The 15,447-nt window shown below is 42.4% G+C and overlaps 1 protein-coding gene across 2 annotated transcripts in view; it reads right to left on the bottom strand.

The window, feature by feature from the left end:
• Positions 1–15,447, bottom strand: part of LOC137372580 (uncharacterized protein C1orf21-like) — a 279,366-nt gene that overhangs the window by 38,800 nt on the left and 225,119 nt on the right. For both annotated transcript variants that reach the window (XM_068036519.1, XM_068036518.1), the window contains one exon: positions 14,830–14,906. In XM_068036519.1, coding sequence (XP_067892620.1) covers positions 14,830–14,906 — 77 coding nt within the window. The remainder of the gene's footprint in view (positions 1–14,829; positions 14,907–15,447) is intronic.

Genomic DNA, 15,447 nt, shown 5'->3' with positions numbered 1-15,447 from the left:
TTATTTCGCCAAGGGCAGAGGTATCACGGAACTGTATTTTCTCCTCGGATTAAAACAGTGTGTGCCTTTAAGACTCTGTTTAAAAACAGTGTAACTTTAAAAAAAACTAGGAGGCACAGTGCGCCAGCAGCTGTAGCTGCTCATAGGCTGAAACCAGTTTTGAGAGAAGTATGCTTACTGAAGAAAGGAGTTGCTTTCGTTGAAAGAACTGCGCGATGCCTGCTGCAGCCAAATGCCTAATTACTAAGAGACTGTTTCATCAAATCTGCCAGGAATTCTAGGATACCTCACCCATCAGGAACATAACCCACAAAGACTTATAACTTAGTTATTTATTTATTCTTAAGAAACAGCTAATTTTTAAAAAACATCATTTTTTTAAAAAAAGGTTAACCATGATTTTTGAGTATGTGTGTGTGAATGGGGGAGTTAGGTTAAAATAAGTTATAAGGGTCTTTAGACATCGGTTTATCTTAATCGTGTTTAAGATTTAGTTTTAATGAATAGTTAATTTGTTGTTGTCTATAGATACCTGGTTTGGTCTGTTTCATTCTGGGGGTTACTAGAGTGTTTAATTTGGCTGTTTTCCGGTTGGGTGGGAAAACTTTAACAATATGTTGCGACTTGTGGACTGAGGGGACTCAATTAACGGTGCATTGGTCCTGCCTCGGTTGTAACAACAAATTTAAGGCAATTGGCAAAAGAAGCAATGGCGACATGATGAAAAACTTTCTCAGTGGTTGGGATCTGGAATGCAATACTTGAGAGTTTGGTGGAGGCAGCTTCAAACGAAGCATTCAAGAGGGAATTGGATTGTTATCTGAAAAGGAAGAATGTGCAGCGCGATGGAGAGGTGAGGGTGTGGCACTAGGTAAATTGCTCTTTTGGAGAGCCAGTGCAGATATGACAGGCCAAATGGCCTCCTTCTGTTCTGTGACAATTCTGCAATCCTGAGACACAGGAGAAGCGAACTAGGCTGCTCGCCTAGACTTCTGATTGACTGAGTCAAGATGGAAAGGATGTTATACTATTGGCACGGATTGCTCTACTTGCACCAATATAATTTTCAATTTATTACAGCAATGATCTTATTGAATGGAAGAACAGGTTTGAGGGGCTGAATGGCCAACTTTTGTTCCCATAAAATAGGCATGGAGGTCCCAAGTGGTATTTCTTTCTAGTTCAGAAGAAAACACTTTTCCAGAGAGACGAAAATAGGGGCGTTAAAAGTAACTTTAAGTTACGTGCGCACAGCATCAATCACCCACACTTACTGAGCTGATGCATCTTGGGGAAACCAGAATATTCTCCATAGTGAGGGAATATCTTAAGAAGTATAGTACCTGTGCTCGCTCTTGCACACTTCCTAGTACCTTGTTCAGAGTGGTCTAAACAAAGGCCTGGAAACAGAAACCGTTTTGACTGCAGCTGTTACAGGACTAAAGCTTAACTGGGAAGAACAAAATAAACAGGAATTTTACTCCAGATTTAAAACACATATTAGAAGCAATTTTATGGCATCATAAAGGTTATTTGCAGGGGTTGGAAGATAGGAATAGGAGATCCTCGCCCCTTGAGTCGGTCAGCATTCAATGAGATGATGATTGATGCCGATGCCTTTGCCCCACATCCCTTTAACACTTTTGTTAATATTAAATCTGCGATTGATAGATTGTTAACAACTAACCCAGCATCAACTGCCATTTGTGAAAGGAAGTTCCAAACTTTTACCACCCTTGCGTGCAGAAGTGTTTCCTAAATTCACTCCTGAAAGGTCTGGCTCTAGTTTTTAGGTTATATTCCCAAATTCTAGATACCACAATTGGCAGAATAGGATAGATATTTTTTCTCTACCAGTACCCCTCAATATCTTGAAAACTTTAATCAAATTAGCCGTTAATCTTCTAAATTAGAGAGAATACAATCCTAGTTCGTCCAATCATAATTTAACCCTTGGAGTCCAGGTATCATACTAATGGAGCTCTGCTGCACTCCATCCAAGGCCAATATATCCTTCCTAAGTTGTGGTGTCAGAACTGAACACATTAGTCCAGGTGTGTTCTAACCAGGGCTTTGCTAATTGCATATTAATTGGGTGTTTAATTGTATTCAGGTGGTGGGCATTAACTGGGCATTCAACTGTGCTCAAATATATCATACCTATATACAAGAGCAGGCTGAAACTGAGATTTTTGGAGTGGAGCTGCATGTCTATAATGTGTGTCTCTGAAAATAGATGCTTTTAAGTGTATAAAAATCAGGGTCCAGTTCTATCCTTCATCGCCTGGCTATGAGTTGTAACAGGCTTTGTATAGCTTAAGCATTACTTACAATTCCTCGTATTTTAGTGTTCTGAATATAAAGACCAGCTTTCCATTAGCCTTTTTGATTTTTTTTATACCTGTCCATGACATTTTCATGATCGCTCTAGCTGGACCCCGAAGTGTCTTTGGACCTCGAATGCTTCTAAGCTTTTCATTATTTAGAAAACACTCTGACATACCTTTTTTAAGTCCAAAGTGTATGACTTTACACTTGCCTGTATTGAAATCCATTTGCTACAATTTTCCCATTCATTTAATTCATTACTCTGGTGGTAATTATATATTTCCATCTACTTTGCTTCCAATGTCACCTATCTTTGCGTCATCGGCAAATTTGGATGTGTGGCTATCGCATTGTTTTAATCATTAATAAATAGAGTGAATAGTTGAGGCCCTAACATAGATCCCTGTGGGTTGCCACTAGTCACTTCCTGCCATTAGAGTACCTGCTAAAGGGAAGACACTCTAATTGGCAGGAGAGATGAAGAAAGAAAAAAAAGAATTTGCAATCATACAGCACCATTCATGATTCAGTGGCCTGATTTTAACACTGTGTAAATGAATGGGTTTTGAGTGAGTTAAAATTAGGTTTGGTATGTCTCAAAGCAAAGAAGAAATTTTGGAAGGGTAATCACTCTTGTAATGCAGGAAACACTGCAACCAAACTGCTCACAGCATATCTCTCAGCAATGAGATATGGCCAGATATTATGTTTGAGCAATAACTATTGGCCAGTCCAGAAGTGTGTTGATGCAGTACAACAATGGTGTTAAGTGGTAGCAGTTAATGCCATGCTATATCCATATTTGCATACATTTCATTGCTATTACAAGTTGCAAATATAAAATCAGGCTCCGCCTTTTTTGAAATAGTGCCATGTGATTTCTTATGTTCACATGAGGGAGGATTTCGGTTTAACATCTCATCCAAACAATGGCACCTCTGATAGTGCAGCACTCCCTCAGTACTGCACTGAAATGCTGGGCTGGATTAGGCTAGCAAGAGTGGTACTTGAATCTACCACCTGCTGACTGAGATGTGAGACTGCTACCATTTAGCCAAGGTTAACACCATGAAGAAAACAAGTGGGCTCTGCCTTAATTATTTTTCATAATGAAAAGAGCCAAAACCCAGCGAGCCTGATTTTATATTTGCAACTTGTAATAGCAATGAAACATATGCAAATCTGGATGTAGCATGGTATTAACTGCTACCACTGAACGCCATTGTTGTACTGCATCAACACACTTCTGAGAAAAATATTATACCAAGAACATAGAGGCCAGGAATGTCTAATAAATCTGTCAGAGGAATTCAGATGAAGTAAAGCGAGTGCAAGTGAAGCAGTTGAGTGGCTTATTACATTTTTTCATCTCGCACTCTTGAAAACACTCTAGGGCGGCACAGTGGCCTCACAGCTCCAGTGACCCGGGTTCAATTCTGGGTACTGCCTGTGTGGAGTTCGCAAGTTCTCCCCGTGTCTGTGTGGGTTTTTGCCGGGTACTCCGGTTTCCTCCCACCACCAAAGACTTGCAGGTTGATAGGTAAATTGGCCGTTATAAATTGCCCCTAGTATAGGTAGGTGGTAGGGGGATATAGGGACAGGTGGGGATGTGGTAGGAATATGGGATTAGTGTAGGATTGGTATAAATGGGTGGTTGATGGTCGTCACAGACTTGGTGGGCCGAAGGGCCTGTTTCAGTGCTGTATCAATAAATAAATAAATAAGCAAACAAACAGTGCTGCCAGTCCATTATTCTACGAATCCACGATAACGCTGGACCAAGGTTCTAATGAGTTTAAGTGGAATATGGGGTTTTTAGATGTAACAATGTACTACATTGTACTGTAATAGGATATTCTTGTATAAAATGTTTTACAGAATAGAAAGAAAACAAAAAAAACTGCACACATCAGCCAGTGATCAAACCGTGCACTCATGTCTGTACAGATTGAAATAGCCTCCTTCTGCCATGTAAGACTTGGTCACGTCCGTGCAGTCCTTTTCTCCACAGTCATTCACATTGGGATAATTCTCTGACCTAGGTCCAGAATTTCCATAATCAGCTTAACAAAGCAGGTGCCATTATTTATCCAAATTTCTGTGAGAACTAACTTCTGGACAGCATTCATAATTTTATAACAGTGACAGTTGTTGAAAAACACCTTTAAAACCTCCCTCAACTTTCGAGAATTTTGTGCAAGTTTCACCGTAATTAACAGCCATTTAAAGAAATGAATTCCTGAAAACATTGCTACGATCAGGTGAGGAGTCGTCGAAGGGCTTCCCTCTCCTTGTTTGACCACAACAGGTTTAAATCTTTTTTTTAAAGTGGATATACTGGTCAATTTTATTTAATTCATTTGTGGAATGTGGGCGTCGCTGACAAAGCCAGCATTTATTGCCCATCCCTAACTGCCCTTGAACTGAGTGGCTTGCTAGGTCATTTCGGACGGCATTTGTTTTAGGCGGGGGAGAGACAGAGAGATGGAAAAAGGGGAGATGGAGAGAGAGGGGGAGGGGGAGAGAGAGAGAGAGAGAGACCTTCACTTGGGTCTGCATGTGACAGAGTCCAGATGCTTCTCCTCTGCTGCAGAGAAACACCATCTTAAAACCACAGATTGGGGTGGGTGGGGGGGGGGGGGGGGAGCTTGTCACATGACAGTCACCTACTGATTCAAGCATGGCAGTTAGCAGTGTATTTCTTCTTGCTAAAAAGAACGGGCAGGCCCTTACACTTCCTGGGTCTTGGTTCTTGCTGGGATGAGCAGGCATTTCATGTCCACCTCACAGTCTTTGCAATGTAGAATACAGTGTTGCAGATTAGGTGGCCATCCTAAGCTGCCAGAAAAGCCATCTTTTATCTGCTCCTTTGAAAACTTTCTTTAAAAAATATAAATTCACATCTCCAGCCAGTGGATTGAAGAAAATTATAATTCAACAAAGCATGTTGGCGTGACAACATGGAAATTTAGGAAGGAGTAATAATGTTTCCTTTAAAATAAACACTCTGGTGTCAGTGTTTCAGAAAGTAGTCTATCCTACCCCCAGTCAGTAAGGGGGAGTAAAGTGACGCCTATCTCCTGTTCTTCTGATCAGAATAGACGTAGTAAAATCTGGATTAAATGCTTATCCTTACTGAGGTTCAACAGCTCCAGTTGAAAAAGAGCGAATACCATAGCAAGAAAATTATTAAAACATTTTTTTTTTTTACAAATTATGTGGAAATCATAGATCACATTTGTTTGTCATATAGACTCACTGGAGTAATTCCACGCAAATCTGGTACAGGTCTAATTGCTAGTACAGTAAGATATCAGGAAAGTACTTTTAAAAAAATTGTTCATGGGATGTGGGTGTCATTGGCAAGGCCAGCATTTACTGGCCATCCCTAATTGTCCTCAATAGTAAGCCACCTTCTTGAACCCGCTGCAGTCCAGGCAGTGTAGGTACACCCACAGGGCTGTTAAGGAGGGAGTTTCAGGATTTTGACCCAGTGACAATGAAAGAACTGCAATATATTTTCAGTCAGGATTGGTGTGCGACTTAGAGGGGAACTTGCAGGTGGTGGCATTCCCATGTACCCTCCGCCCTGGTTCTTCCAGATGGTAGAGGTCGTGGGTTTGGAAGGTGCTGTCTAAGAAACTTTAGCAAGTTGCTGCAGTACATCTTGTAGATGGTACATACTGTAGCCTTCATGCGCCAGTGGTGGAGGAAGTGAACGTTTAAGGTGGTGGATGAATGCCAATCAAGCAGGTTGCTTTGTCCTCGATGGTGTCGAGCTTCTTGAGTGTTGATGGAGCTGCACTCATCTTGGCAAGTGGAAAGTATTGCATTACACTTCATACCTGTAGTCGTAAATGGTGGAAAGGCTTTGGGGAGTCAGGTGAGTTAATTGTCAGAGAGTACACAGCCTCTGACCAGTACTTGCAGCCTCAGTATGTCTGTGGCTGATCCAGTTACGTTTCTGGTCAATGGTGACCCCCCAGGATGTTGATGGTGGGGGATTCAGCAAGGGCAAGGCTGCTGTATATCAAGGGGAGGTGATGAGACTCTCTCTTGTTGGAGATGGTTTTTGCCTGGCATGTGACTGAATATTACTTGCCACTTCTCAGTCCAGGTCTCGCTGCATGTGGGCATGTAATGCTTCATTATCTGAGGAGTCGTGCATAGAACAGAATACTGTCCAATCATCAGCAAACATCCCCACTTCTGATCTTACAATGGAGGAAAGGTCATTCATGAAGCAGCTGCAGGTAGTTGGGTCTAGGACACTGCTCTTAGGAACTCCTGCAGCAATGCCCCGGGGCTGCGGGGACTGGCTTCCAACAACCACAACAACCTTCCAATGTGCTAGGTATGGCTGCAACCAGTGGACCCCCTAATTCCCATTGACTTCAATTTTTCTAGGGTCCCGTGATGCCACAGTCGGTCAAGTGCTGCCTTGATGTCAAGGGCAGTCACGCGCACTGCTCCTCTGAAATTCAACTCTTTTGTCCACGTTTGGACCAAGGCTTTAACAAGGTCAGGGGTCATGTGGCCCGGGCGGAACCCAAACTGAGCAGTTATTGCTGAATAAGTGCCGCTTGATAGCATTGTTGCTCGTAAATATGGGGGGGGAAATCCTTTCATATGGCAAGATAATAATTTCATATTGTAGAAAATAAATCAGCTAACTAGGAGCTAAACTTGTTAATATTAAACTATTGCCAACGGGAATAAAACATTTCAAATTCACGAGTTCTTGAGGTCACTGGGTTTTTTTGCTTGCTCTGAATGTTTTGAAACTCCCTCCAACATTTCTGTTATTCTACCGCCACAATGATTCTATACAATGCAAATAATGATGTGAATTTGCAGAGCATGGAGACTCACAGTGTGGATACAAGGACAGCAGCTACACATACACACACACACCTGCACAGTGATAACATTCTCACTGATGGGCCAGTAAGCTTGAGTTTAGAATGAACTGAAGCTCCTGGCATGTGGCTTCCTTGGTTCATTTACATACTATTGGACAATGATTCACTGTATCTTTTTTTAACAAGTACAGCTGAGGAACTGTAATCTGACCATCTTCCATCATCAGTAACAATGCCAGTGGTCTGCAGGGAGCCCTCTATCAGCCAAAACTACTTTTTGTCATTTTTAATGATTGTAATTTGTATCTGACCAAAGTCTCATTAACTTGCTAACTATAGGAACAGGTGCACTGGAATACATCTCTAACTTGTTAGGGACGATTTCTGCAAGTTGTAATTTTCAAAATATTTGTATCACATTTCAAACAATATAATTTGCATTCATGTTTATATGAATGAGTGCCATTATTGATCTATTCCCATTTTAGGTTACAAATGCTACCAGCGACTAAATAATGATTATGGAGTAGTGTCAGAGTTGGGTAGCACTTTCACCTGAGTTGAAAGGCTTGTAGGTTCAAAACCATTAGAAGACTTGGGTACAGTATCCAGGCTGAAACCTCAGCGCAGCAATGAGGGAGTTCTTTGTTAGAGTTGCCACCCTTTGGATAAATCATTAAACTGGAGCCTCAACTGCATGTTACAATCCGATGCTACCAACTCCACTAAAAAAGAAACATTAACTGCTCATTCACCTCATTTGATGTTTGTGGGACCACACACTGGACAAAATGACACAAAGTACATTAATAGTCATTGCACTGCAAGTGATTCATTGCATTTGAAGTGTTTGAGAAAAGCAATCTATAAATGCTAGTACTTCGCTTCCTTCAAATCAAAAATCAAACAAAAATACTGCATCAATATTGCATAACCTGCTTCAGGTTGTTTGCGGGTTTGTAGAATCCATCTGATTATGTTGCAGGGTGATTCTATGGCATTGAAAGAATAGAAGAAATAAATGCACATGCTCAGTGTCTTCTTTGGGGGATGGACGTTAGGTTTCCTTTCTTTCCAAATTGCTCTTCAAGGTGTTACAGCAACGTGGTGGGGGTTTTTGGGTGGTGCCCACTGTTCAACCCCCACCTGACCGCAGCAAATTAAAAAAAAAATGTCTTTGTTCATGGGATGTGGGCGTCGCTGGCTAGGCCAGTATTTATTGTCCATCCCTAATTGCCCTCGAGAAGGTGGTGGTGAGCTGCCTTCTTGAACCGCTGCAGTCCTTGAACTGTAGGTACACCAACAGTATGTTTTGTTATTAGGGCTTAACCCCTTTGTGTTTTGTCAAATCAACAGACAGCGACAGGTTTTCTTGTTAGTTTAAAACAGAAAATCAATTATTTATTGATCAATATACCTTAACCCGAAATGGTCGCAATCGCATCCACTCACGCATTTGCACGCACACCACAAGAGACAGGTCGAGAGGAAAAGGGGTAAACTATTGTAAGTCGGGAATATGTTTCGGGGGATCACGGTAAACCTGTTGAGTTTCTCAGAAGTCAGGTTCGCTTTGGTTGCAGGCCTGAGGTGTTTGTAGATTTCTCTCTGGTTGAAAGTTCAGTTGAAGATAGTGGATCACTTCTAATTCACTGCTGCATAAGTGTAGATGTAGAATTCTACAGTAGGGTGCATCCCTTCTGGCTTGCTGGAATTTTCCCAGCCCCTTAGCTGGGAAAATCTTCTAGGATGCTACTTTCTGAATGTCTCGCTCTGTCTTTGAGAACTTCCCTTTTAAGGTAAAAAGTTTGTCACATGATCTTGTGGTAGGAAACGCTTTGGTCCTCCCCCATGGTGATCACATAACGGCCCAGGATGAGAATAATCAGAAGAACCTATTCAATTTGGGAATATTTCAGGATGGGTGTACGATAGGTGCAATTGACACCTCTTTTGTCCCTGTCAGACAGTTTGAATATACAAAAGCCAAGAGTTTTACCCTTCGGTGGCCACTGTGCAGCACGTTGTTCACTTTTTAAAATGGTCCATTTTTTAAAAGACAAAGTAAATTTTTATAACTCTTCAGTTTTAGTCCATAATTTATCGTCGCACATCTTGTACACGTGACAAAGGCATTGATGCTTGCCAGAGTACGGTTCAATGGCTATCAGGCATAGTGCAGTAACATGTCAGCTAGGTGTCAGCTGTGGCTCAGGGCTCAGATGGTAGCATTCTTGTCTACTAGTCAGAAGGTTGTGGGTACAAGTCCCACTCCAGGGCTTGAGCACAAAGATCAATGCTGATACTCCAGTGTAGTATTCGGAGTGTTGAACCGTCAGAGGTGCTGTCTTTGTGGATGAGACGCTAAACCATGGCCCTGTTTACCTCCTGAGTTGTATGTAAAAGATGCCAGGGCACTATGTTGAAGAGGAGCAGGTGAGTTATCTGGGTCAATATTTATCCCTCAATCAACATCACAAAAAGCAGATTATTTTGCCACTATCACATTGGTTTTGTGGGAGCTTCCTGTACACAAATTGGCTACGTTTCCTACATTACAACAGTGTCTACACTTTAAAAAGTACTTCACAGGCTGTAAAGTGTTCTGTGACATCTGGTGGTCATTAAAAACGCTATCTGAATGCAAGTCTTTCTTTTTCTCTTTTTGCTCTTCTATGAAATAAGTGCCATGGGATCTTTTACATCCACCTAAGAGGACCTACAGGGCCTCAGCTTAATTTCTCATCTTAAATACCTATAAAGAACAGGGGAATTATCCCTGGTGTTCTGGTAATATTTATTTTTTTAACCAACATCACTAAAATAGATTATCTGGCCACACTGCCATTTGTGGGATCATACTGTGCGCAGAATGGCTGTCTCATTTTCTACATTACTTCAGAAGTATTTAAATAGCTGCAAAGCAAATTAGGACATCGTAAGGCCATGAAAAACGCTGCATAAATTAAAGTCTTCCTTCATTTTATAGCTGCCTATACCACAACTCATTTTAGTAGCACTTCTTTAGATGAACAAGTCATTACAGTGAAATGCAGTGTAGACAGATTACAGGCATTGGAAATCCTCACTGTAAATATAATGTAACAAGCTCAAAATGCCGAAAAAGGGTCAAGCAACCGATGTAAATTTATTGCAAACCAAATATTTCTGAATGAGCTGAAAATCTAAAAAGCCTAAGGATATTGGTACCATATTTATTACAATTTGTTATTGTTTCTCAAGAGTTGTGCAGGATTAATTTCTGAGGAAAACTATTCAGATTGGCTGCCACTTTGCATGTTCAAGTTAAAATAATTGTATGGATTGATGGGAAGAATCAGGGCCAGTTTGCTAGTAGCTGCCCTTTAACATGAATAATCATTTCATCCCCCACAGCTCTTTACTCCCACTAAAAGTACAATCATATTAGAACAACTTGGGCAGCCGCAGCAAAGGCTCAATGGGGAAAGACTACAGTGTAAGGTCCCCCCACCAAGCTGAACTGAGGGGCTGGATCCATGGGAAACCCCTCGAACTGTATCGAGAAAATTTTAATTTGCTGTAAAATGTAAAAATCTAATTGGCATGACAAATGTGAAATGGAAGGGTTGTGTGGCAACTCATGATTGTAACGAAGCAAACGGACCTCCTTTGCACTGTTTGTATTTTTTGACTTGGTGCTGTTTGAAACTGGTAATGTAATTTTTACAGATTTTTATGAATAAAGTATATTTTGGAAAAAAATACTTTGAGTCACAGCATTACACTTATAAGCATCACTGTTTAACTTGTGAATCCCATAAATTGCTACAGACTCAATAAATCAATTGTCTAGCGACATCTTTAATGTGCAGCAAAATTCTAGCTTCTAAACATATTTCTGAATGAATATGAAAAGTAATCAGTACCCAATTATGAGCTGAAAGTTGAGATATATAGCCACGTGTGTTTACTGATGAGAACAATCATGTATTTTGTACTTTAACAAACAGCACTGGATTCCCTGCTAGCTTCACAGCCGGTATGAATTATTGATACGTCGTTAACTGCGTTCAGTGACTATAAGTGATTAGGCTTTCAGGAAATATTCTGAAGCAAACCGGGCTGAAGGTCTACTGTGAATTTTCATTTCAACCTGCTGTGCAAGTAAGGAAGATTTCCAAATTCAAACCTGGATTGTTTCCATAGTTTTGAATTTGAATTCTCTTATGCCAAGAAAGAATGTCTGGTTTTCAGAGACTGTTAACTGAAAACTCATTCCTTGTCACAAGAACTACTAAATTATCACCGTGTCCACTAGATGGATGGATTTTGCTCCCTTGATGGCTCAGTCATGATGCATGGGGCATCACACCACTGATAGTCCCAGAAACTCATAGGCTCAGTGCCTGGTTTGTGCTGAGTTACCTGACCCCAATCAGGCAGAGGAAATTATTCAGTAGGCCTCAGATTCTTGGAACTACACAGGATCTGGCTCAATGGAAGAGTTGCCATGGAAAGCCCTCCCCCTCTGCTACACCCACCTCCAGCATGAGTGAGGCCCTTCAGGAGAGGAGATAATTGACTAGGGTGGGGGAAGAGAGAGAATTGAAGAAATTTGAACAGGAGGAGCACAATGGGAACATTTTTGCAATTTCCAAGAAAGAACCTTTCTCATTAGGTAATCTGTTTTCCCGATTGAAAGCCCCCTCGTCTGAGCTTTGCTGCTTCAACCCTAACAAAAAAGCTAGTCTTTCAGAGTACATTTTAAACTTTTGGGAACAAAGTACTATTTCTAATTTATGATACTGAACAGTGTAAACTTAAATTTCTATATTCAGCACAATGTGCAGGAAAAATAAAGCTGAATCTCCCATGGAACCCAACTACATAACACAAAGGATTCATCATATTCCACAATCTGTATCATCATGCATCTTGACTTGGTTATATATCGCAGTTCCTTCAACGTTACTGGGTCAAAATCCAGGAACTCCCTGCCTGAGCACTGTGGGCTCACCTTCACTACACGGACTGCAGCCGTTCAAAACCATGAACGTCTGAAGGTCAGCTAGGGATGGGCAATAAATGCCGGCCTTGCTAATGACTTCCACATCCCTAGAAGATCCCTTAAAACCCACCTCCCTGATTCAGCTTTTAGTCACCCCTCCGAATGTCTCCTTCTTTGGCTCAGCATCCGCTCTTGCCTGATCAGGCACTTTGAAGCACCTTGGGACATTTAACTATATTGAAGACACAATATAGATACAGGTCATCGTTTCAATAACTCCAGATGACACAGATGCAATGTGTCCATTGGTCAGGCACCTCTTTAGATGGAAGAATTTTAATGTAGTGATGTTTCAGGTCTGAACCAAAATTGCCAAGAGAGACACATTTGTTTGTGCTAACTTATTAAAAATATAATTTTCGTGCAATACCTAAAGAAAACATCCTGGGAACTGTGCATGATTGCAAGACGATTTAAACAGCATCAATTGCATATTTTCATAAACTATTGCAACCCAGAGTGCTCAGCCCTGGCAGCATGCTAACTCTGTGGATAATCAGCAATAATATTTGTACTTTAAAAACAAGCAAAAATTGTAATATTTAATTCTGTTAGACACCTTTTCATCAAAAAAGTGACTACTGACAATGCAATGGACTGCTGAATTCATCAGAATACTCCAAGCTGTGCACATGCGCAAATGGTCTCCTGCGCTCAGTGAGATGTTGCGCATGCACCACCTACGTCTTGCCAGGACTATTTGGAGCATGAGCAGGAACACGTCATCAGGTACTTGCTACCCCCCACTCAGCTACTCTCTCCTGCCCCACTGGCCAATCGCTCTAGGCCTCGATGCTTTCTCCCCCTCCCCACCGACCACTTCCCCCCACTCTCCAATCGCTCGCTCTCCACACCTCTCTTCCCCCCCCCACCCTCCATCCAGCGCTAGCTCCAGGCTGCACCACTTCCCTCCTCTCGGCCACTCGGTCCCATGTTCAATTGTTCCTCACTGCGCCAACCAAAGAAGCAAGGCGGGCCGCGAGGAGTGACGTAGGAGGAGGGAGTGGCCGACAAGAGGGAAGTGGCGCAGCCTAGAGCTAGCGGCTGGGGGGGCGGGGGGGGAGAGGGGGCGGAAGTGGGGAGCAAGCGGCTGGAGAATGGGGTGGGAGTGGGGAGGTGGTGGGGGGGGGAGGCAGTAAGTGAGGAACGGGGATCAGCTGGGGGGGGGGGGAAGGGAGAGAAATGGTGAGGCTGTAGCAAGTGTGAATGTGTGGATTGGGATAATGGGAGAATGAGGAATATTGGGGGGGGGGGGGGGGGGCAGAACATCACAGTTATTTCCACCATAAGCTTCACTGTGTAAATGTTGACTTTACCAACCATAGAATGTTGCTTCACATTCCAAATTTCAATGGCAGTATCAGAGTTCTGTCTTGTTTTCCTGGGATAAATTGAGCAGTGCCATCTTTAATCCTGGCAGCTGTCTGAACATCGCAGACTGAAGTTTCAGTGGAAGAGGCTGCATTTGCGCATACGCTAGTACTGTACTGTGGTTGCGTTGTCAGCAAACACAGCCTTTCATCAATTGCACTTTTAAAGAAATGCACAATGACTTTGCTTGTAGTGGAAAGGGTTAACCAGAACTTTCGACCATCGATACTTCAATAAACAAACATTTAAAATACAAAAGCACAGAAAGCAGATTGGTCCAGGTAATATAACTTAATTAGAACTAGCAGTTTTCATTGTTTAGTTGAACAAGATGGAACATTTCTTTACCAATTTGCCTCATCCCGCCTCCTCCAGTATTAGCCCAGCGGCGGGAGGGCTCGTCACCACATGGGGAGCATGCCAAGCAAACCTGCATGGGTTGCTTGCCGGCTCTGGGGTGGGGGGGGGGGGGGGGGAGGGGGGGGGGGCCTTGTTAAAAGGCACTTTGTGCCTGATCAAGGGACTCAGCATCAGGAAGGTGGGGGCCCGCTGAGAACCATTCCCCTGCTCTTGCTGCAACCTCCCCTACAAACCCCTCCCCACGCAACCCCTACCCTGCGAAACACGTCAAGACTCACCTGTGGCCTGGGTCCATCGACGAGCCTATGCCTGGGTTAGGGGTGCATTACTTTCAGCAGCCACTGCCTCTGTAGTGGCACTGCTCAGTAAAAGAGCTGCGACTAATTGGCCAGCAGCTCTGAGGGCGGGACTTCTGTCGCCGGGGTCCTTAATCCTGGGGAAGGTTCACCGCTGTCCACTGAAGTGCCTAATTAGCACATAATTCGGCGGGCCTACCCCAGAGGAAGCGATGCGGGGCTGTCGCCAGCTCTTCAGCCGGTGGCCGTAACCCCCATCGCCTACATAAAATCTCCCCATGTTATCAGAGTTTGAGGTCATGGGGGTTTGTTTTCCCAAGATATAGGCATGAAATAACATTTTTTTAACCAGTGTTGGTGCTAAATAGAAGCCAACAAACATTTTGAATTAAATGGTCACTTGGATAAAAAAAAGTCTGGTTGATATAGGACAAAGCTTTATGATAAATTTCCAGTTTCAAAATTATGCAATAGGAAGATAAGCACATAATCCTCTTGGCATGAGGTAATTTACAAGCTTAGAAACAAAGCTGTTAAAATGCATTGAAAATATGCTACTTACTTTGCTCTAGGTGCATGTGTTAGTATTGGTGGTTCTTTGCTGAGTTTAGCTTTCGCATTTGGCAACGCACTCCTGTCCTGGAAACAAAAAACCCACAACACACAAGCATGAGTACACGACATTTTAAACAGATTATTTTTACTTTCCAGTGTTTGGGACAGTGGATTTTTTTCAACCTTTGATGTTTGTCCCAGTAAAATATTAGAATCTCTTCTTTTCCTCATATATATCTAAACCTTTTTTTTGCCTCCCACTTCTTTACAAGTCTTCTGAATTGACATTATCTGCAAAATACAAGTGCCTAACAATCACGATAAAGGCAAAACATTCAAAATCACAAAGCAAGTAAAAGGATTAGCTTTCTGCGCAGATCACTGCAAATGGGTAAAAAATTAAATGTGGGCATCATGCAGCCTGATGGATTACAGAGAAATGGTAGCCATGTTTAGTACAGAAAGCCGAGGGCAGATAAACCTCTATTACTAGGTTACTTACCAAGGCTCCTTCCACAGCACCTTCCAAACCCACGACTCCTACCACACAGAAGAACAAGGGCAGCAGATGCATGGGAACACCACCACCTCTAAGTCCCCCTCCAAGTTACTCATGATCCTGACT

Source organism: Heterodontus francisci, chromosome 8, assembly GCF_036365525.1.
Source record: "Heterodontus francisci isolate sHetFra1 chromosome 8, sHetFra1.hap1, whole genome shotgun sequence".
Lineage (NCBI taxonomy): Eukaryota > Metazoa > Chordata > Chondrichthyes > Heterodontiformes > Heterodontidae > Heterodontus > Heterodontus francisci.
This window is presented reverse-complemented; position numbering and strand designations above follow the sequence as displayed.